This window comes from Podarcis cretensis, assembly GCF_951804945.1.
Source record: "Podarcis cretensis genome assembly, chromosome: 3".
Taxonomy (NCBI): domain Eukaryota; kingdom Metazoa; phylum Chordata; class Lepidosauria; order Squamata; family Lacertidae; genus Podarcis; species Podarcis cretensis.
This window is the reverse complement of record NC_137172.1, coordinates 19,953,741-19,977,666: the sequence shown is the minus strand read 5'-3', so window position 1 is coordinate 19,977,666 and position 23,926 is coordinate 19,953,741. Positions and strand designations below refer to the sequence as shown.

The 23,926-nt window shown below is 41.9% G+C and overlaps 1 protein-coding gene across 1 annotated transcript in view; it reads right to left on the bottom strand.

The window, feature by feature from the left end:
• TTBK1 (tau tubulin kinase 1) overlaps window positions 1-23,926 on the bottom strand; it is an 86,197-nt gene that overhangs the window by 9,245 nt on the left and 53,026 nt on the right. The window contains exon 12 of the mRNA XM_079969110.1: window positions 20,872-21,430. Coding sequence (XP_079825236.1) covers window positions 20,872-21,430 — 559 coding nt within the window. The remainder of the gene's footprint in view (window positions 1-20,871; window positions 21,431-23,926) is intronic.

The following is a 23,926-nucleotide window of genomic DNA, read 5'->3' as shown; positions in this document are numbered from 1 at the left end:
AGCTTTCCAGAGTCTCAGATAGATGAAACTATGAGCATGGGGATTGATTAGTGGAACTGCTGAAGGAATGACCAGCTGAGAGAGAGCAATCTCTCCTGCACTTGTGGTGTTCCTCTTGCACTCATGGGAGTACATTTGTCCAGCAAGGGTGATCTCTTGCCCCACTCCCCCCCCCAATAGCACAGCACTTGTTATTTGTCTAGTCCTATGAGTCAAACCTCTGGCCAATTTTTTAAGCCACTCCGGAACACGGGATTTTACTTTGTGAGCCAATAGTTCCAAGGACGTTGGTGTGGGTGCAGATGAGTGTCTTGGGAGAAGCTATACCCCATGGTGTCAACTTTGCCATATGAGTTGTGCCCTCAGCTGAAGTGAGTGACATCACCAGTCAACCTGAGGCAGCAGGCACACTAAATCTTGCTACCACCATTGGTCTCAACACGCTGGCATGCTCAGAGATGGCTGTAATCTTCTCCACAGTGCAGAAGGGGCTACCATTGGAGCTCTCCTGTCTGAACACACAGGGAGAATAAATTTCTGGCCACTGAACAGAACTCTCCTCGGTTCCTAGAATGGGTATGGGGAAGCTGTTTTCTTCTCCATCTGTGCTATGAGAAAGATCAAGTTGTTGACTACATCCAAGCTGAGGTGGGGAGATGAACTATTTCCCATGCTCCTCCCTGTCCAAGGGATCACTAGGGAGTTCTGGAAGGGAAAGGAAAGGGTGGGATGTGTGTGTGTGATAGAATCACAATATAGAGTCCAGAGGAACTCCAGTAAAACTCTACTCTGCTATCCAGACAGCAGGACTCATCAAGCATAGCAGGGGATTTCCTACCCACAGTTGAAGTCAGAGGTTAACTCTGTCTTCCTTCAAGAGGAGGTGATATCCCAGAAGGGAAATAATAATAATAATAATAATAATAATAATAATAATAATAATAATAAATTTTATTTATATCCCGCCCTCCCCAGCCGAAGCTGGGCTCAGGGCGGCTAACAACAATAAAATAACAAAACATTCTAAAAGCATTTCATTATAAAAATTAATTAAAATCAAATTGATGGCAACCATTAGGCAAAAGTTCTGTAGAGATTGCCAAAGGAGGGAGTCAGGCTGCGCCCAGACCAAAGGCCTGGTGGAACAGCTCTGTCTTGCAGGCCCTGCGGAAAGATGTTAAGTCCCGCAGGGCCCTAGTCTCTTGTGACAGAGTGTTCCACCAAAATACTTTGCCCTGGTTACGTATTGGGGGGAAACAAAAAAAACAAATGTGCATATATACTGGCACTGCCCAATGGCAGAGTTCTTGCATGTGGACCTGCAAGTTGCATAAGAACAACAAAAGTATTTTTCCCCCCAGTGAAGGTCAAACTCAAAGAATAACAACCATCACGAAGTTCTGCCTTTGATTCTTTAATAAGGTTTTGGTAGTATACAAGCTTTTTTCCGATTGTCTGGATACATGGATTTAAAAAAGGCACAAAATCCATTGCACAGCTTCGGTTTAGTTTTTTGTTTCTTTTCCTTTTTTTAGATGAAGTTGCTTGTTAACTGTGATTTCAAGTGTAGGATCTTACAGTACTCTGCAGCATTTACAGCGTGTTCTACATACCAGTAATTCAGTGCATGCTTTTATACATGAGACAGAATTAAAATTCTCTCTCGCCTTTAGCCTCTCTATATACACAAATAATACAGTGCTTTTATTGTGAAAAAAGCTTCAATATTTTTTATTCTTCTTGCATGCTTGGTGCGCCCGGGAGAATAGTGCAAGCATATTATACAATGTTATTGCAGTACAAAAGGGTGAAGGGTGGGGTGGGGATCTGGGAGTGTTACCTTAGGATCTTGCGGGGAATACACGCAAAGAATAAAAAGGCTCAGGGAAAACAAAACTTTTGAACCCCTTCAGGCAGCTTGGTCCTTCCAGGCTAATTCCTGCTCTCCCTCAATTAAAGGTAAAACATGCCACTCTCCCAGGAAGAAGGGCCTCCATGCCTTCCGCCGTGGCAAGTGCTCCTGCTTAATATATTTATGTCCTTCTGCAGTGACTCCAAGACAATCTAGTACCTGAGGTTTTCAAGGGGCCTTCTAAACATTAAGAATCAGCTGCCCATGCAAAAAACAAAAAAAACAAAATAAAATGCTCAAGATATCCAAACTAACGTTTTGGAAAAACAATTCAGGATGCACCTGTGCTTTAAGACAAGAGGCAAAGGTAACACAGTTGGCCGTAGGATCACACACTCTCTTTTCAGAGTGATTTCCCCCATTCTGACTTAATTCTGTTTAGGGTATACACTGACATAAACTCCAGTGCTGGGGGTTTTCCTCTAAGGACGAAGAGCACGATCCCACAGCCTGTTGCTGATCTCTCAAATGTTGCCCAAGAGATCAGCTCCTTTGTGTGTCTGGCCCTTTAAAGTGATGAAGAGTGCAATTCTATGAACACTGACTTGGGAGTGAGTCAAAGTGAATTTGACGGCACTCACATCTGACTAAACTTGGGTGTCCTTGTTGCATAAACAGAACAGAAACAAAATAAATTTGACTCTACATCCTTTTATTAAAATCTCACTACCAACTGAACAGTAGCAGCAAGCCTGCAGTTTTAGGAGATAAGGCAAAGCAAGGATATGCTGGTCCCTGAGGATTTTTATTATTATTATAACTGCGCATCCGGAAGCTGGAAGGCCTGAGAAACAGAAAACAAGATTCTGAAACTGGAAGAGGCCTTAGCCCTGAGAAATGCAGCTGGCAAACCAACAATTAAGAATCCAGCTTTCTCTGGAATAGATTTGTTTTTAAGTCAGGGCCTTAGCATATCCTGGAAGCAGCATAATCCTTTGCCAGCAGAATAGGATGTTTAGATGGGACTTGGAGACTTGGGTTTTGAACCTCCTGGGAACCATGGACCTTGTATGATTCCTGCCTTTTGAAATATGAAAGGCACAGTGTCTTCCAGAAGAAACTGCACAGTGGAGCGACAGTAATTCCCTTCCCACAACCTCAGCAGTCTACACTTTAGTGCTACAGCAGATGCATGACTTTCTAATACTTTGCTATCAGATGCTAGTTAACCCTTCACTGGCTTTTGTAGGCCGAGGGCAGGTCTAGATGGTGCCTCCCTGTCCTGGTTCAGCACTGCAAGTGCTGCAAAACCAAGAAAGCACGGTGTGAACCCATCAGAAGGCGCCTACTTTCCCATTACTCCCTGCTGAAGACACCCACTGCTCTGCAGATTACACAAGCCCATGCTGGCTATCCCTTTCACATTATATAGCCCAATGAAGCACTAGCAAAGGCTACAATGTGGATTGCATGGATCAGACGTGCTGAAACTAAGCCCAGCTGGGTTTGCCCTTATTGGATCATTTGTTGCTCTATTTTATTGGTGGGGAGGACAGTAAAGCAGATATGGAAGGGAGAAAATTTCACTAACAATTGTTCTTGTCTTTCCCTAACAAATAAGAGGACACAGAAAAATCATCTGGGAAATATTAATTTCTCCCCAGTGCATTGAGAATGCTGAAGGTGACCTTGACCTTGCCTTTCTCAGGAAGGACCAAAGGGAAGGGGCAAGTAAGTGTCCCATGAGCATCCTTCTTATTCCATTGGTAACATGGAGCAGCTTTTGCAATGTGGGTACATTTCGTGTTGGCAGATCACCTGTCTGCACTTGCAATGATGTGTTGATAAGGAAGCTCTGTGATTTCTTATAAAGAAAGATATAATTAAGCCAGGTGCACTGAGGTGATAGGACCCAACAAAAAAACACATCACGTCATAAAAAATGGGGAAAAAATTCCGAAGCGCAAGTTTGTATCCGAATGTTAAGTTGCATGCAAGGTGAATGCAAAATGGAGGTCAACTTTCAACCCCCAGGTTACATGGTTTAGCAGCTTGTTTTAAAAAAAGTACATTCAATAGAAGATCATTTTCTCAATGGTTTGAGTAGTACAAAGAAGGACTTTCAATACATCAAATGGAGAATAAGAAACATTTCCTATAAATGTCATCTTTGTGCTGTTTCGTGGAACTGCTGATGCAGATCTAAATGTTATAGTGACCCAGAAAGTGATTAAATGGTAAGAGTCTAACAAGGTAAGAGTCTAACAAGGAAAGGAGCTAGAACAATTGACCGATTGCTTACCTTACTAGGCAACATTACACAAAACACACACCCTACCAGATTCATACTGTTGTGGGGAAAGACAACACCCAATAAATCACAATTCACAGTGCCACGCAGCTTCAACCAAGCGTTCTTGTACTGAAAGATAGCTGAAAGGGCATAGGGTGCGAGTGGTGCAAGATAATACAGGGACAATACTAGGATGGCCTAAGTCTTCAAAAGTCTAGTCCATTTGACCCGATGCTAAATCAGATGAGAAGCTGCACTGCAACCTCAGCAGCTCAGAGGACCAGGCTTGCGGGTTCCAACCCCAGTGGAAGTATACAATTTGTGCCCTTCTTCCAGCACTGGAATATGATGGTAGCATCAACAGCTGCACAGGTGCCTAACCCCTGGCACACAGGGACAGAGACAGCAGACAGCACTCTACATTGCCTGCTAAGAAAATGTGAACATCCCAGCAGCCCCTTCGTCATTAGCACAGCTCTAGGGTTGGGTGACGGGGGTGAATTTTGTTGGTAGCATGTCTTTTATAGTGAGACAGAGGGATGGTGATTGTGATCTACGGACTACACATATGGTACCACTTTGCTGCTTCAGGAAAACTGCCAAAGTGATTTTTCTTCTATCTGACTGAACTACTTTCTTTGCAATACTAAATTCAAAAACAGGGCTTGCATACTAAGACACTGCCTTCCCAGCACCGAAAAAGCTTGCCACATACCATTGTAAGACATATCAGGGTGACAACTGCTGTTTGTGGGTCTTGGACACAGTGCATCCACGTCCAGTCAAAAAAACAGAAGATCCCGTAGTTAAAACAACAAAAGCAATGGGGCAAATATGAGAAAGGGGGACACACTATTTGGTTTTTAATATGGCCTTCATTTCCATAACCTGCCAGTGTCCACCTGTAGCTCACATCATAAAGAAGGAGCTGGTTAAACAGAAGGTAGCCAATTTGGAGAGGAAGAAGAAAGGGAAACCACCCGTGTTCTCAAGTACAAGAAAACTGCACCAAAGCACTCCTGTTGCATACCCACAAAGATCAGGAGAGAAACAATGGTGGGCAAGATATGGACTGAGGCACAAAAACATGTCACTTCAAGCAGCAGGCTGGGGTGCCAGGTTTATTCGTAGGTATATGTGCTAATCTGCTGCTTGAAATGACGAAAAGCTGGGACACTTACTTGCCAGTAAAATCTCCCTGTGTGTAAAAACACAAGTCAGCCCAATGGCAGGTTGGCAAGCCTATTCACAAGTAACATTACTCATGGGTTGGCGAGGAAGCCTGACTTAGAATAGGGGACACTGCTCAGTGTGTTATCTATCCAAAAACTGGGATGGTGGGGTTGTGGGGGATGCAGAAAACTTACTACATTGGTGAAGTATGAATTTTGCTGCAACAAAACATGTAGGCATCACACATCACACATGCATCGCACACCCGGCCCCCTTCACCTTGGGGCAACCTGATGTCTCTGTTCACAACCAACCCATATGAATGAATATTAGCAATTCTGTCCTCTCCCCCTGACACCACCTTATTCAAATATTATTCACACACTAATGTGTTGCATAAGCAATAATGGCACATGGAGGAAGCACCATCAAAACTCATGAGAGAGGAATGAAGCAGCACAGACTGTAGTGCCTACTTCAGACACCTGCACAAAAAGATACATCATTGGGAAGCTCAGACTATTTCATGTCAAAGGAGCAAAAATGAAAGATATTTCACAGAATCTTTGATACTGGATTCACAGTAACGGATCTATGGTGTAGTTTAACACACACATAAAACAGAGATCCCAACCTTCTTTGGATATTAATGAACCCTGGATGCTTTTTTTCTCTCGTCCAGCCGGAATAGCATCCCCAGGTCCTGCATACACTCCAATTGCATTCTTCTTTCTTACATCTTCTCTAGAGCATCAAATTCACTCTCATTACACAGCTTATCACAAACTGGAATATAGCAGCATTGGGACTGTTGAATCAAATTGTCCTTTCCTTCCATTAGAGGTGGAGGAATTTCAACAGCAGAACAAGGATTTTATTATTATTATTATGGAGTAGCTATGTTAAATATATAAATAAATAAATAAATAAATACTATGCATATATATACAAGTGTGTACATGTTTTTGTAAAGCACTTCAGAACATTTGGGATGAAAGATGCCATAAAAAGCTAATATTTCATCATATATACATCATATGGAGGAACTGCCTGCCTGTTGCCTTGCAAGCCATTTCCAAACCATAGGCTGAGCTGCTGCAGAGTCATGGAATGTTCACAAACATTCCAATTTGTAAGAGGAAAGTGCCATTCAAAGTATGTTGACTATCAGAGCCACTGCTCTGAAGGAAACCAAAGGTTTGCCTGGGAATAGAAACTAAGGGAATGCCAACAAGAAACTGAATTTGTGTGCTGAGAGGAAGGGGACAAAGAGGTAAACAGAGCTGATAAACTGAGTGCAAAGGCTGCTAGAGACAGGGTAGTTGGAGGATGGGGCGGTAATAATGAAACATATGGTACTGAGAAGCTGATGGAAGAAAGGGAAGAGACTGCAGGAAAATGAGGTAAAATAGTGTGCTAGGGGGGGAACTTTGTAAAAGGCCTTCTGGCAAATGGAATTGTTGTTATAGGGAAGACAACAGAGGGGCAAGGGACTGAGTAAGGAGCTGAGGGACAAGAAAACCAAGAAGGTAGTGTGGTAATTTATTGTATCAAGTCAAAACAGACTCCCTTTCAAATGAAACTTTCACGCAAAACATAACTCAAGTTTTATGAGCAACTTCTGTGTTTATTGCTCTTTGCAGTTTTTGAGAAATAAACAATCCAATAGTGCCCACTGATCTGTGTGGATGAAAAGATTTTGGTCTTTATGAAGCACAGAGCAAATACAATCCAAAAAGCTTTGCCCTGTATATTCTCATAATCTAGAGACCTTTGAAACAAAACTGAACACTCACCAAGTCTCTGGTCCTCAACACATTACTCTGTTGGTGAGACATTGCTGGTGCAAAGCCCATTAATTGCAAATCAAGTTTGTGTCAGTGAGGTATTTTGAACTTCAAGCTGCTTGGCAGGAAGAAGCTATTATTTTGCAGCTCAGGCTTTGATGCAATGCATGCTGTATAAGCAAAACTGTGATCACTAGAGCTGGGTTTCTCCTGCAGGATCAGCCTGAAGAGAAAATGTACTAAAAATATGAGTACAGGAAGCTTTCCATTAACTAGCTTCCTCAAAACATAAATTTCATTGCCACTGTACAGAATGCCATTTCTGATGAGAGATTAGGAGCATTGGAACATGACTCTGTGTTTACTTAGAAGCAAGTTTAATGAGTTTTATTGTAAAGGCAGTGTGCATAGGACTGCAGCCTTAGAAACGCAAGGTCTATAATTTCCATGTGTGCACACGCACAAACATATCAAGTTGAAAATGACCCCCCTGACTCAGAGGGATACTAAATTTTCAAAACTGGAGCATCAAAACCTCTTATTATTCTGTTCCGTAGGCTCTTATCTAATCCCTCAGAATGGCAAGAAATGCTTCAAAAAAATAAAACCAAGTAGGAATGGCATGGCTAATAACACACACAAACATACATAATGATATTGTGAAAGCAGAGAGAACTGTTGTATGGAATTAAGATAAAATCTGGAGGAAACCAAAGAAAATTCTGCTGGCGAGAAAGTAAATTAACAGAAGAATTTATCTCAAGTTAAGACCAGTACTTGGCTATGCATATAAATGATACTGAGGCAGCCTTAAGTTTAGACTTTCTTCTCTTAGAAAACGGAGTGTTTGAGAAAGTGAGTGTGTCTGATATATGTACTGCTCTGAATCTCTTATCATCTCCTAAGTTTTTGTTGTTCGGTTTTTTTCCATTCTAAAATCTGAGAGAGGTATGTAGTTTGGAATTTGTCTGGTGGCCCAGAAATGCTCCTGTACATCTGAAAGATTCAGCGGTTTTCTCCTGGGACTCCCCCCCCCCTTAAAAACACACACACTATAAATAATCAACTTGGAAACAGTCCCATTATTTTTGTTTAGTCTGACATCACCACTTATGGCGAGCACCACTGCAGAAAATGGCAGGAAGGAATGCTGCTGGGAAGACTGCAGCCAAGTCTCTAGCTGAAAGGGTATACCATTATCAAGTTCTAAATGGTTAAAAGGGGCTGTGCAGTAAGTGTGTCAAAAAGCACAAATCTTTCTGCTTTGAAAAGAAAACTCACATATTGATAAGATTTGCTATCAATCGCAATAAATGCTTTTCGAATTCACCACTCATTTGCAACTGAATTATCACTATCCTGAAGAGCAGACCTTTGAACCTAGCTGAAAATCTCCTATCTGCTACCCCCTTCACCTTGCCTTGGCTTAAAACCATGACCCTGGTTGGCTTGCACTTGAGTTACTTTGACAAAAGCACTTAGTCCATTCCCTCAGGGCCAAGGAACATGAAAGGCTCTTGTGCAGCAATTAAAACCCAGGCAGGCTATAGAGGCAATCTATTGAGACTCCCTGTGGTTGTTTTTTACTCTAGATGAGAGTTCCATCACACTGGACAGTTTTGCAGAATCTGCTCTTTTGATGAGTAGGAGAGCACAGCAAAAAGCACAGCAATAAACAAATGTTTTTTAAAAAAATAATGTTTAAGCCAGTTGGGATTTGGAGGCCCAATTCCAGTGTGTTGACCATTCCAAGTTGGCATCTCTGTGGGGCAAGCCTTAATTATCTTAAAAACACCCCCATAATAATAAAAAATAATAATAATAAAAAACCATGCTATTAAGCCCCAGAAAGCACAAAACCAACTACTACACCAGAACCTTCAGTATTCTGGTTCTTCAACCTTAGACCAAGTTTCTTTAAGTCTTATGTTTTGTTTTTTCGGTGAATCTGCTCTAAACACCTTAGGATCACTCAGCTCCTACACTGTTCAAGATACCTGGATCAAGCTGGTTCATGGTATCCCAGTTTAGGTCAGGATGATATCCAGTTAATACTAAACAAAACTTTAGCTTAGGACAGAGGGAGATTTTATCAGGTCTAACTGTGCACATCAAAGAGGTTCACACCTTGCAGTGGGGTAGGCAGGGTGGTTGGAGGCTAACTGACAATTTTAAGTCACATTTGAGATTTAAAGACACCTCTTCTCTGGCTCTGAATAATCTAACCTAACCAGCTAAAAGCAAGGGGTGGCTCTCGCAACCAAAATCTTGCTTTTTCATACTGCCTGAATAGATTTTGGCTGATGAGACTTTGTCTTCTCCACCAAGAGAAGCTGGATGATTGAAATAAAAATGAGTATTTTTGTCACTTTCCAAGTTAAAAACAATTCGAATCAGTTTAAGTTGGTCAGTTCCTTCTTATACACTAGCTTAAAATCTGTTTCTCCTCAGAAATGCACAAAGCCAGGCCAGAGGCAAGAAGCTAGCCTCCTTGTTTCTGAAGCCAGGAAGCCTTTATAGCAATCAACAGATGGGTTAAGATAAAAATTGTTGCTATACTGTCATGCCTGGCAGATAGAGTTGGAAAAGAATAAGTGCAGGCAGATCTACGCAGAGTTAAGTGACAAAAATAGTCACAGAGTGAAGACAAAACCACAGGGGTGCAAGGGCTGCAGTCTGTATGCCTCACACAAGCTGCAATAAAAGTACTGTGATTTTGGCTGTCAGGGTGATTTGCAAATATGTCAGTGTACATCCCTCTCAGCTCCTGAGCTCTTGACCCAAACTTCTCATGCGTGTTCACCTGAATCAAGGGCTGAGTGAAATCTGAGGGGTAGCACAAATCACAGATCAAGAATTTGGTACAGATTTTATCTGACTGGGAAGACAGCTCTCTCTGATACCTGTGGTGCCCCTCCCCTGTCTCCTGTCTGTTTGCTGAGACAGCTCTACGCTCGTCACCCCACTGCTGGAGGCCACCGCCACAGAGCCCTGATGTAAACCTCTTAATGTGTTACATGTCCATACTATTTGTATTCTCATCTTGAGTCGTGACGCAGCCTCGGGCCCAGCAAGTTGGAGAATGAGAGAGGTGGGTGTTCTGAGTCTCTGTGGTTTTTTTCTCTTGCAGGGGACTTGGAAGTTTACAGTACCTTTGAGGCCAAAGTTGTCTGGGATTCAGTATTGCATTAAATGGTGACACATTGGGCAGGTGGGCTCTATTATTGCATTACAAAGGCTGCTGCTTCCCCCGGTACAGGCTATGTTTTGTGTGTGAAGCGGGCCCACACCTGCTGGAGCTGGGATCTGGAAATGCGGAGGACAGAAGGCATGAGTCTGTGGTTTCCTGCTGTGAGGGGCATGTGCCTGCGGTGGGGCATGCGCACGGGGCTGCTCTCCGCCGAACGGCTGCGCTGTATGAAAGTGCCGCCAAGGTGAGGGTACTGTTCTGTCTCCAGGGTTGAGGAGGAGAAAACGGAGGACGCCAGTCTTCTGAGGGGGCTGTACCTCGGGAGGGAGTGCTGAGAATGCCTGTCCTCCTCCAACTGCAAAAGACCAAGAAGAGTGGAGGAAAAGGTGTCAGGCAAAGACTTGACTCGCCCCTGGCTTGTGCTGCGCATGCTGCAGAAATCTTCACTGGCGGGCGGCAAACCCTCTGGCTTTGCAGGGCTTTAATTACAGCCTTGGGGTTCACCCTTACTAGGATAACACCACACTGTTACTTGGAGAGGCCTTTTATGTGCAAGCCACCAGCCATGATTTAAAGCTTTTAATGTGCTACAACTTCAAAACATCATACGATGTAGGGGCAGGAGTTACAGTTATGCCCTACCATTAAACCTTCACAGAAGGGGAGCAGGCCTGAACTTCCGTTAAGGTTAGGAAACAAAACCTCCCTTCCTCACCTTTCTGTCACTCCCTCTCTCAAAGTTCCCTCCCGCCAACTCAGAGATTGGTTAATTGGCAGCTTGGATACGTTTTAGTGTATTGCACTTGTTACAGCAAGGAGTGATCTAATTAAGCATTTTTAAATTAAGTGTTAATGAAGGGTAATGCAGACATCTTGCAACAGGGAAATGCAGTCTTTCAACCTATCAAATATGCTGCTTCAAGGTTTTCCTAATTCATCTTGATTGGCAACTCCACACGTACATGCTGTGAGCTTCACAGCAGTGGGCATAGCAAGAGCTAAAGGGGGCTCTGTCTAGCATGCATACACAACAAACCTGCTGCAAGTTTTACTGGTGCCTTGGAAGGTCAAGAAAAGGGAGTTGGGTGTCACCCCTGAAGGGACCTGCCCACCATACCTTTCTTTCCTCACTTATTAGGCAATTTATTCCTCCTCTTCACTCTCCTTTACGCAAATGCTCACACAAACATACATATATTGTAGAAATCCCCGACTTACTCATTTCCCTTTCCTATCTCCTACCGACAGATGGGCCAAGTAGATCAATATGAGGACAAACTGAACATTCAGGAAAAACACAACATACAATAATGTTGTGCTACTGCATTGCTTGAGATCAGCAATTGTGAATTAACTATTTGTGATAACCCTCGTCTTCAATTCCATCAATGGGGAGGAAAGAAACCTGCAAACTGCATAGTGCATAGGCAATTAGATGGGTTTTCTGCAGTGTGCTGTGCTCAAAGACTCATCCCCTTGCTTTGGCCAATGAATCAAGTGCTCTTCTTCTCCCATCCGCTCACAGCCACACAGCTGTACAGAATTCACAAGACTGAATTTGTTCTGGGAGGAAGATTAGCTAGATCTAACTGCTTTCTGGAGGAACGGTTTGCCCAGTTTCCCCTTTAAAAAATCTCTCCAAAGACTTTGCGGCCTCCCTTCAGGAATCTTGTACTAGTGCCCTACTATTCCTACAGTAGATTTTTGCTATAAGCCAACTTAAATTCAATACCTTCCACTCTCAATAAACAAATAACTGTTGCTCCTCTTTACCTTATCATTACAGGCCACCCCTTACTCTTCTTTTCCACAAGGCAAATGTCCCTACTTTCTGCAACATTTGTCACCATAAACTTTATACAATCTTTATACAAACTTTACACATTGAGGTAATCAATGACTAAATTGACTATGATTAAGTATCATATCTTCCTTAAAACTTTGCCCCAAAATATTAATCCTCACTGCATCACTAAATAGTCTCTGTTTTATTGAATGGTGTCTACCCATATAGATTGCTTTGCTCAGAACACCTATGGTTTCAAACAAAAAAATGCATCACATCAAAAAGTTACAAGAAATTTGAATCTTGAGCAGTAAGAGACCCCCTTGCAGGGGGAACAAGTGATGCCTTTTCATACAATCATAGAGTTGGAAGGGACCCTGAGGATCATCTAGTCCAATTCCCTGCAATGCAGGAATATGCAAGTGCAAGAGTCTTGTCATACTGACTAATATTAATATTCTCAGAGAGGCCACAACTTGACTACATTGCTTTGGAAAGAATATTGAGCAACATACAGTATAGGTTCAAGAGAACATTGTCCATTCTTTTCATATTTTCCGAAAAATGGCTGTTCTGTTATTTACTTCAGAATGCCACACTTCTGAGACTCGGAGAGGAGAAAGAGAGGTGAAGTCCTGGCAAGATGAACACAAAGAGATCTTGGTCTCACAGGAGAAGCCGCTTCATTCAAAGGGAATGACTTCCTAACTTAAATGGCTGAAACAATGTCAGAATGAGCTTGTGGTGTGTTTAAAATCTGGAGGGGGTGTGGGCTATGATGGAAAGAACTGGGGTGCAATTGTGGCTAAAGGAAGTGGTCAAAATAGTTAGCGGGCACAAAACAAGGTGCCCAAGGAAACAATCGGTAGAGAAGACAAGGGGATGAGGAAAAATGGAGCCAAGGAAAAAGGAGGGCACTGGAGTCAAAAATGTACATAGGGCCTATGGGGCATAAGAACATCCTGCTGGATGGCCAATCTTTTATATATATATATATATATATATATATATATATATATATATATATTTATTTATTAAAAATTTTTAACATTAATGCAGAAATAAAAAACAATGAAACATATATCATAACATATTTTCTTAGCTTCATTGGACTCCCTCACGTCTCCCGCTCCCACTTGCATCATTGTCAATTCTTACCCGCAATTTATCATCTTGTTTACATTCTTATATCCCATTCATTTAAAATATAATCTAATAATCCTCCCAAAGGTTTATGTTTTTTCCTCAATCTCACTTGTCATCCTAATTCCATCTAGTTTAGTGGTGCTCAATTGTTTATGATCTAGCATCCTTCTTAACATTCAACCAAATTACAATGCTTTTTTAAATAAATCTTAAATTTCTTCCAGTCTTCTTCGCTGGATGGCCAATCTAGTCCAGCATCCTGTTCTCACAGGTGCCTTTAGGAAATCAGCAAAGCAGAACATGAGCACAAGAGCCTCCCCCCTTCTGTAGTTTCCAGCAACTGGTATTTGGAAGTATTGCTGCCTCCATCTGTGCAGGTAGAGCACAGCCATCAAGGCTAGTAGCCATTGATAGCCCACTACTCTATGAATTTACAAGAAGGGCTGTGTGTGCACTAATAATAGAAATGAAGTGGCCCAAGAAGAGAGATCTGGAGAGTTGAGGAATGTGGGCCAGGAGCAAGGTGAACACAGTGCTACTTGCCTGGAACTGAGACATTCGTCACTTTCAGGCTGTTGCTTTTTCCTGGTGGGATTCAGTCACATACCAGTGAATTCGGGTTGCACAATTATAGCTGACTGGGAGGTTTTGCGCATCAAACCAGCTTTCTCCAAAACACTGATTTTTATTTATTTTTTGTGGTAAGGAAGATAAACTGGAAAGTGTAGGACTACACTTGCTTTGATGCAATGTCACCTAACCTCCCAACAAACAAATAATAATAATAATAATAATAATAATAATAATAATAATTTATTATTTGTACCCCGCCCATCTGGCTGGGTTTCCCCAGCCACTCTGGGCGGCTTCCATAGAAACCAAAAATACACTAAAATATCACAATGAATGCTCATTAAATAGTCAACTTTGTCTAACTCCTCGCAAAGGAATCAGGACAAACGCTCAACAAATAGATGATTGGGAACTTCTCACTGACAGGGTTGGCACACTTTTTTAAAAAGAGCTGCACAAAAAGGAAATCCTGCCAGTCGCAGCTTAACCTGTCCCTGTAGCATTGTGACTTGGCAACCCTCGGCAGGCAACAAGGACTTAGAGGCAGGGCTGGATTTCACATATTGTCCTGAACTAACGCAGGCAGCTAATTTGTTGGCTCTGGCGTCTAGTAAATAATTGCATCAGCTGCCTTCAAACCACTGGGTGCCACTAATCTTCATGTTGCAACAGCCAGGCAGGATGGCAAGTCACAGAAAAGGAGTTCTATAAACTGAAAGCTGACTAAGGAAAGACTGCATATTATATTTCACTGTGAAAGATAGGAATATTGTAGCCTTCCAAGATCTTATTATGAGATGGTCCCTCCCTAACCTAATTGCCACCACAGGGGCTTTTGAGGGACCATATTGTCCTGAGGCGAGAGGATAAGCAATTATAGCTTGTTTTTTCTTTCCCATTTATTGTAATTTTTAGAAACTGGTGCTTATTGCAACTATACCGTAATTTGTGAGGCCTGCCTGAAAAAATTAACATAAATTTGCAGAAACTGATTGAACCCATTCTTCTATCCATATTTATTTTCTTCCCCACCCCCCACCACACTCATTGTCAGGAAGAAAAATATATGCTTCCCCAGTACTTTCCTTTGATGTGACAAAAACTTCATGAATATGTTATATAGCCTACCTATCTTTAAAACGTTTCAATAAAAATACTCTGGATGGGGGGAAGCACAATATAAATGCCTTAAATAAATTAAGTTTCGACTGCCTTTTGATTTTTGAACATTTGGTACTTATAACCCTATAGAGGACAAACATCCTTGGGCCAATAAATCAATGGAGAAGTTGTACACTGTTCATGCACTAAAAGACTGATAATCAAACACTGACTTTGCCTACATTTTGACCTGATTTTTATCATGACTGAATTTTAGTAGAGATTGGGAATTATAGGAAAGCTGTACCCTAAACACAGCAGAACTCATTTTGAATCAGCATGCTTAGGATCTTGTTGTTGGCACCCACCTGACTTGAGAGACAATGGAGTGTGCCTCCAGGGGTGAAGCCAAACCACTGCATTAGCAGCACCAAAGTGACCTCCCCAGGGTGCAAGCCTGGGCAGAGTGTATGGAGATCCTGGGCAGCCCAAACAACAAGACCCTCTTCTTGGTCTCGCTGATGTGGCCCAAAGAAAAGCAGAACAATATGTTTGGCACCAGCTTGGCTGCAGGAGTTGCTAGAAGGAGGCATACAAGACGCCATCCAACCATCTGAGGACTCCACTCAGAGTTTGTGTAGGGTTTATTCCTTAGCCTTTTCTTCTCCTGAAGATATCCCACAAGATTGTATTTTCTGTTTGTTTATGCTATAAACAAGATTAATTCTGAAATTTTAAGAGGGGCAGAGAGGCAGACTTATGCAAGTGTCTATATGGATGCTCAGCTAGCTATAAATATACTGCATAGTGCCAACATCTTACACAGGCAATTAACTGTGTGATTAAAATGGTCTGCAATAAATAAAAAGTACTAGAGGGCACTTGGAAGTCCCGTAGACCACTAGCAAACATCCATCTCCATAAGACAATGGCATGCTTTGCAGGTAATACAAAGCCATGCATTGTTTGTTTAACTTAACATTGATTTTGTTTACACATCCAAAGCCACCCCAACTAACAAATCAGAGTATGAAACCATGGTTCTAAATTAGCTTAAGAATCTCAGCTTGCTTCAAGCGTGGCTTCTTGTTATATCTGTATGCCAGCTTAATTCTGATTTGTGTTGGCACCTGCCCCCAGTCAGTTGCGCAACTACAGAGCATGAAGGAAGAGCAGTTAGAAAATGAAACCAACTTTAGGTAAAAAAAAGTTGTTGTTACTTTGCTCATCTGTGAAACTAAACCTGGCTTGTTCAAAAAACTGTGGTTAAAACATGCCATTTCTTAGCTTTACATGTGGAAGCCAGTGGGTTTGCAATGATTCTTTGGATGAAAGCATGGATGAAACATCCCCCTCTGATCTACTGCAAAAGTTTGAGCACTGATAGAGATATTCAAATTTATCCAGCATCTGAATACCCCCATGGATTATACCAGGGTAAATTCAGATAAAGGGCAGCCAGTCACCCAAACATCTAAAAACGTGCTGAAACCTGGATTTGCCACATCGCACTGCCATCATGGGATTATGTGGGTACTTCATGAAGTCATGGGTGCCTCTAACTCCACCATAACTTTCTGGTACTGCTGCTGTGGGCCTGCAATTATTTATTTGTGGAGTTCCCTTCTCCCTTTGCAGTAAACATCTCCTGAAGGATGTTCACTGTTCATTGCCTCTAGTCTCACCTTGCAGTAGTATCTGGATCCAAGTCCTGCACTGAGCCAAGAGAGACTTTATTTGGCGTAAGCAGGAATATTCATCAACTAACTACACATGGGTAGAATGAAGTTTAATCTGGTGTACACTCCTAAGGATTGAAGCTTTCATGACATCCTACAGCTTCTAGCCAACATATGTGAAACTATTTATGTAAAGGATTCCGTACCTACCCTTCACTATATGGTCCAGGACTGTGTTACAAAAATATTAAAATGCAATATTAAAATCAGCTAAAACAATTTATGGTGGCTCCTAAAAATAAGTAACTCAGGCTTCAAAGGCCAGGTAAAAGAGGTGTGTCTTCAGCATATGATAAAAGCAATACAGTGAAGGTGCCAGGTGCAGTTCTGTGGGGAGGGAATTCCACAGTTTAGGGAATTTTGTCCTCACCTCCAGGCTACCACACCCAAGGGTGGAGATGCAACTAACAAGAGGGCCCCCTCTGCTGAACTTAACACCCAAGGTGCTCTGTAGTGAAGGAGCTTCTCTTTCAGATATTTGAGACCTAAGTCATTTAGGGATTTGGACACTAATGTAAGCACCTTGCATTGGGCCTACAAGTGAGCTGGCAATCAGCACAGCTATTTTAGAACAGGAGTTAATCTAAATGAGAACCCAAGCCAATAATCTGACTGCTGAACTTTGGACCAGTTGAAATTGCCAGTGTGTCTTTAAGAGCACCCTACAAAGAGTGTGCTACAATAATCCAATCTGGAAGTTACCGGAACATAGAGTACAGTGGCCAAGTCATTTCTGTCCAAAAGGGGTCACAGCTGGAAATAGGCAGTCCTAGCCACTTCAGTGCCAAGGTTGGATCCAGGAGTATCCACAAGTTACAGAACTGCAACCCCATCCAGAACAGGCCACCTCCTCACCTTTTCAACACGACTCAGAACCCTGTTAACACCTCTGTCTTACCAGGATTCAGCTTCAATTTATTGGCCTACATCAAATCCATTACTGCTTCCAAACACTGGTCTAACACTTGAACCGCATCATCTGATTCAGAGGGAATGGAGAGATGGAGCTATGCATCACCTGCACGTTGATGGCACCTTTCTCCAAATCTCCTGAAGACATCTCACAGCAGCTTCAAAAGGTATTAAATAGCATGGGGGGGGGGCAAGATGTAACCCTGCAGGATGCCACAGAACTCCCATGGTGCCATAGCTACTTTCTCAAAATGGCTCCACTGTAATGCAGTGTTTCCCAACCCCAGTCTGGAGAGCTCTCTACAAGGATATCATGGCCAAAGATTTTAAAAGCCATAGGGAGGTCAAGGAGAATGAGCAGAGTGACATTCACCCCATTTGTCTCCCAACAAATGTAACCAAGCAGGGCAACCAAAGCAGTTTCAGTGCCATGACGAGACCTGGAACTGGACTGAAATGTGACCAGATAATCAGTTTCCTTCAAGCTTGCCTGAAACTAGGCTGTCGTCATCTTCTCGAACACCTTGCCCCAAAAGGGGATATTTGCCACAAAAAAGACATTACTAAAAAAAAAAAAGTTCTTATATTCCTTACCAAAGCTGAATATTTCCCTCTCATGGTCTCTCCCCCTTAAAATCCTACCTTTTTAAAAGTCATTGAAAAGTACTTGCAAATTTGGTGACATTAATAACAATACTAGGAAGATGAAAGGGAAAATTAGGGAATGTTTGGCTGCCACAAAATCAGTGTTTCAGCATTTTTCAAAGAATAATTGAAACCACTGAAAAGGGAAATCTGGCCAGTAGCTTAAAAGCATTGTGTTCTTGTGATCCAGTGGCTGGAACTAGCAAACAAGTCTTCATTGTATTTGTTAATTAAAAGATCTGTAGACCACCTTTTAACAAAATTGATCCCTGGGCAGTTTAATTAATTAAAGGGACAGAATCGACTTTAAAAAGCAACATAGGAATGCCTCAAGACAAATTTGGAGACACTATTTTCTCACAGAGAATAAGCCTTTGCTCATCATCTACATGACAGGATTAAAGGATTTTAGGAACTCAAAAGAATCCTATGCAACTGGTCTAGTTCATGTTATTGGTATCAAATTACTGAGGAACATCTCTCAAAATCACAAGCCTGAAGCAGCTAGAACTTTCTTTAGTGAGATCTACAGTGAGCAAGATTCAAGTCTCAAAATGCCTGTGTGTGTGTGTGTGTGTGTGTGTGTTTGTACACCCAGGATAGTCAAAATGTTGCACAAATAGCATCTTCTCAACTTTAGTCCTGCCTATTATTGCCTTCCTTTGTCTTGCACCATAATGAAGATTCAAGTGCAGGATTTCTTCCCTTTGGGTCACTTTCAGAATACAAGCAGCCTTTTCTTTTCCCCATTCAACCACTGCCCCAATATACACACATTTGTTCCCCTCATGATCTATGTATTAAGAGTTATTTGTGTAACTTCACAACGCATTGTTTAGAGCTCTGGTTTGTTTTGGTTTTTTTACACAGCTATGAACTTAAGCAATGAGTTAGAAAACATAGATTATTCAACCAAATGCAGAAATGGCTTGATTCATGGAACAACCTAGCTATTGGATAAATAATTTTTTAAGGAAACAGCTAGAAAGGTGTAATTGGGAACAAAGGAAACACAAGCAGGTATATTTGGGAGCCTGGTGAAGATGTATGGCATTTTAGTTCATTTCAGCAGGATAACTGGGAATCATTTACCATGTTCGTCTCTCTGGTGTCTACTAGATAACATTTTTCCTATAATGCTTAGCATTTATATAGCACTTTAGAGAGCTAAAAGTGCTTTGCGTACATTATTTTAGTAATAACTCATTTTCTTTAGCTTACCCAAAGGATTGTTATGTGCTGTCGGAAGTTCCTTTAACTTTCTATCACTTTATAGCATAAACATTCTGAATGGCAGTAATATTTGGGGAAAACTCCAGCACTGAAAGAAAACTGAATTGCTATTTCTCCCCCACATTTAACCTAACAAAAGTTATTATGATAACCTACTATGTTTCTTCCCCTAGCTTAATCAAGTCACCTATGTCATGATTCTGGCCTGATGAACCTGGACATGGATCGTGAATAGAAAAAGACACCGTTGCTGGACATGGGCATTGACCTAGCTGAGGAAGGGACAGCCAGGTAGGACTGGCATTGTCCAGTAAGACCAGTTGCCCAATCTGGGGAGGAAACAGCTAGAGGAGAAACCAAGCCTCCAGACTCACAGCCAGCAACCTTCCCCATACCCAAGCTGCCAGCCAGAGGCTGCTGAAAATCTGCCCCAGGGATCATAATTACAGAGCCCCACTTACCATTTGTTTTCAACTACAGTACTACCTGCCCCGAGAAGCATTAAAGTGCATCCCCATTCTAATATCATGAAATGGTGGAAAGAATCCCCACCCCTATATCTTAGCCACTTAGCTGAAGCTGTTTTCAGTGAGCTCTGCTGTGGCCCAGCAAAATCCTTACAAATCTGCCTCATCCTACAGCAGAGCTGAACAAGCTGTGTCCATGGGCTAAGAGCATCCCGCAGCTTCACTCAATGTGGCCTCCAACATACAGCATCCTTTGTACTCTCATACCCCCACGACATTTCTCATATCTTCACCCTGTCCCTATGAACCTCCCATGTTTTCACTTTGTTTAAGTTGCCACCAAGAGGTGGAAGTGAAAAGACACAGGTAAGCAGTCAGTATGGAGCACATGTGAGCTTGGACCACCAACCACAGAGTGCAGTTACTAGAGTAGTGTTGCTTCCTCTGGAATGACACTCTAGGCACTACACACTGTGGTTTGGACTTCAAACTCACATGTCTGCCTGCCTACCTATGTCTCTTCTCTTCGCAGCACAGAAAGGAACGGAAACACAGAATGAGGAGCACAGGGGAGGGAGGTGGAAGTGGGGGATTTCAGAGGGGCAGAAAGGGCATATAGGAACCTAACAGGAAATCCACTGAACATCTATGTTTTGACACTTTTTTGCATCGAGGAGGGTTCATGTCATCCCACTTTCAACGGTGGTCTTAATTGATGATGATGATGATAATTTATTACGGTCAGAGACCAGCTTAATGGTTTTAATTAAATATTCTTGATGCTGGTGCCAGAATAATTCTTATATTGAAAACATACCTCTGGAATCTGGTACAGCAGAGTAAGAATCAGACTTGCATTCTCTGTGACAGATTGGGGGTGGGGACGTTTTCCTAGAGGCGACAACTTTACACAATCGAAATGGGAACTAAAGCAAAAAAAAAGGGGTGAACGGTGCTTATTTTGAATGTCTTACCTGTCTCTCAGGACCAGTAGGCTCGGATTCTCGTCTCCGCTGTCGGATAGCTGGTGCTGAATATAAGGGGGACTGTGTGGGGCTTCCTGGTTGCTGTTCATGTTTGCTGTCAGAGACTGACTGACAATGCCCTTCATGTCTGTGGGAACTGTCCTCCTCAGCCACAGGCTGCATACCCCGGGTTCTCCCATCATGAATTTTCGGCCTCACTGCCGCTTCTGCCCCCAGTCGCCTTCTCTCGTCACCCTCTTCAATAGGCCTCAGCTCCTCGGGCTCTTCATCTGTTGTTCCAGATGTGCTTGGTTCAGCACCAGGGTGGAAGTCCTTCAGTTCTGTTTCCTTATCAATTATAACCCACTCTTTGCTGTCAAAGTCCTCCTCCTCAGCCAGGGGTACCGATCGGAAAGCATTGCTGAGGGCTTCATGCTCCACAGAAGCAGACACATCCATCCTGCCACTTGCCTGTCTGTCTACCTGTCCGGTGTCAATGGACAGCATCTGTGCTGGCTGGGAAGAGCATACAAGCCGTGAAGGAGAACAGGGCAAATCCACTCGTGACCTGAAAATAAGACAAAAAGCCTAAGGGGCAGCAATAATAATAATAATAATAATAATAATAATAATAATAATAATACCCCACCCATCTGGGCAGCTTACAGTACAAACAAAAACATAGTAAAATGTCAAACATTAAAAACTTCCCAATTCAGGGCTGCCTTCAGGTGTCTTCTAAAAGTTGTGTAGTTCTTTATCTCCTTGACATCTGATAGGAGGGCGTTCCACAGGGAGGGTGTCACTGCCCAGAAGGCCCTCTGCCTGGTTCCCTGTAACTTCACTTCTCGCAGTGAGGGAACCACCTGAAGGCCCTCAGAGGAGGACCTCAGTTCCGGGCTGAGCGATGGAGGTAGAGACCTCCTTCAGGTATTGTGGGCTGAGGCCGTTTAAGGCTTTAAAGGTCAGCACCAACACTCTGAATTCCGCTAGAATTCAGCTCAAGATTTAAGACTAAAGGTTTACTGAAGTGTAATATTGATACGCACAAGTTCTTGTGCAATAAAGACACTATATAATTTTTAATAGCAAATCATCTGAATGCACCTTTCACGAATCACATGGCAAGATTTGCTATTTACCAAGTATTCAAGGTCTCCTAAAAACTGAAGTCCCATTGCTTTGCATATTTCCACATGTTCCTCTCCTTCTGAAATATCTGCAGAATCCTCTGCACAAAATCTTCACTCCTGGGTCTTGTTACAGACCTGGGAGGATTTTAGCTGCTAGTACCCAAATACAACTGCCCCTGTCCTGCTACAGATACTCCCCAGTAAAGGGGCATCACCCTACTAGCTGAATGCAGGACTGAAATTGAACAAGAGGCTCACCTGAGCTTAGTTTCAGAAACTACATGTTGTTCCAGATCACGGTCCTGAATTTTTAAAAAAGTGAGTGGTTCATTCTGAACATACATATCCGGATGTTTAAGGTATGTGAACATATTGCTTCCCATCCCTACAAACAGCTTTGCACAACAAGGCAGCTACTTGCTTTTCTTGTCCATGTTTTCATATAATCACCTAAAAGCAGAACTTTCAGACAACCAAAAGAAACCTTGTGTGATGATTGAACATTGATTGTGTAAGTGTATATCTAAAGACAATGGATAAAACGAGCACCCTTAGATATACAGCTGGATAAGTGTTTAATGGCTATCGTATTTGTATTTATTTAAAAACCAATAAAGATTGTTTTAAAATTTAATAATCTTGTGTTAATCTCATGAACTACTTTTTCATTCTGTTAAAACCTATCATTGAAAGTTCTCAAACTTCACTCAGAACCAATTGTATTAATATTTTGAAAGTGAAAAAAGTAAGTGCAAAATGATGACTTCGTTGAGTTCATAACCTTTTTATAAATCTACAATGTGAATTTGAGTTATCTCTGCTGTGACTGCATACCGTGCAGTAAATATTATGCTGTATTTTATCAGTAATTATCAAGCCTTTCCAGAAGAGTTGCCCAAAACAGATCCACCAACAGAGGAAATAGATGGCATGCTAGTGATAAAACTAAAAGTAACCCCAGAGCCTAAATAAAATAATGGAAAATTCCCCTATCCTCTTATTAACTGATTGTAACCATATTACATGTCCTCTTGGTTTCTAGAATCCTCATCCTAACTGGATTTCTAGACCTCCCTGATATTGGGAAAGCTCTCATTACTCTTAAGGCAGAACATATTTAAACACCAATAATATGGTTATTTTTCTTGAATAAAAATGAATTGTGCTGCCCTTTTCCATTAGTATCTGAATACAGCAGTGTTCCTGAGATGTTGTGCCATCATAAGTCACCTTCACCATAAAACAGCAGAATAATCTTTAGCATGCAATAACAAATCTATTAGGAAAGTATTACAGCGGATACTACCCACAATGGGTAAGCTCTGTACATCCAAGCATTCATTCGTTTTGGATGAAAGGGATCCAAAATGGTGCTTGGAAATGGGAACTCATTGTCTTTCACAAACAAACTTTCCGTTATTTTAAATAAAACCCTATTAAGCTTAAACTGTAAAGACTTCAGACATCTCCTAAAACCTCAGTTGTCTACCCAGGCCTATCTGGATCCTTGAAAGTTTTATCCTGTTCAGTTGCTGACTTGATGTTTTAAATGATAGGTTTTTAATGATGTTCTGTGTAATAAAGACACTATATAATGTGTAACAGCAAATCTCCAGAGAGGTTTTTGGCAACGCCAACTTCTGCACTGGAAGAAAAGCATCTGGTGACTGTGTTTTTCTGCTAGTGATTTTCAGGACTATCAACAAAAGGCTAGGATTTATTTCTTGTGAAAGGAAAGGATTCTTCCAGTTTCTCTCACATAGAAATAAACATTATTTCACACAGAGAAGAAACTTTCTAGAACCCTCTTGAACTCATCAGGAATAGGAAGGATCTCTACACAGCTGATCAATACCTTCTGTACTAAGAAATGAAAACTGACATATAATGTACTTATTTGTATTTTACTTGTATTTTGATTTTATAAATTT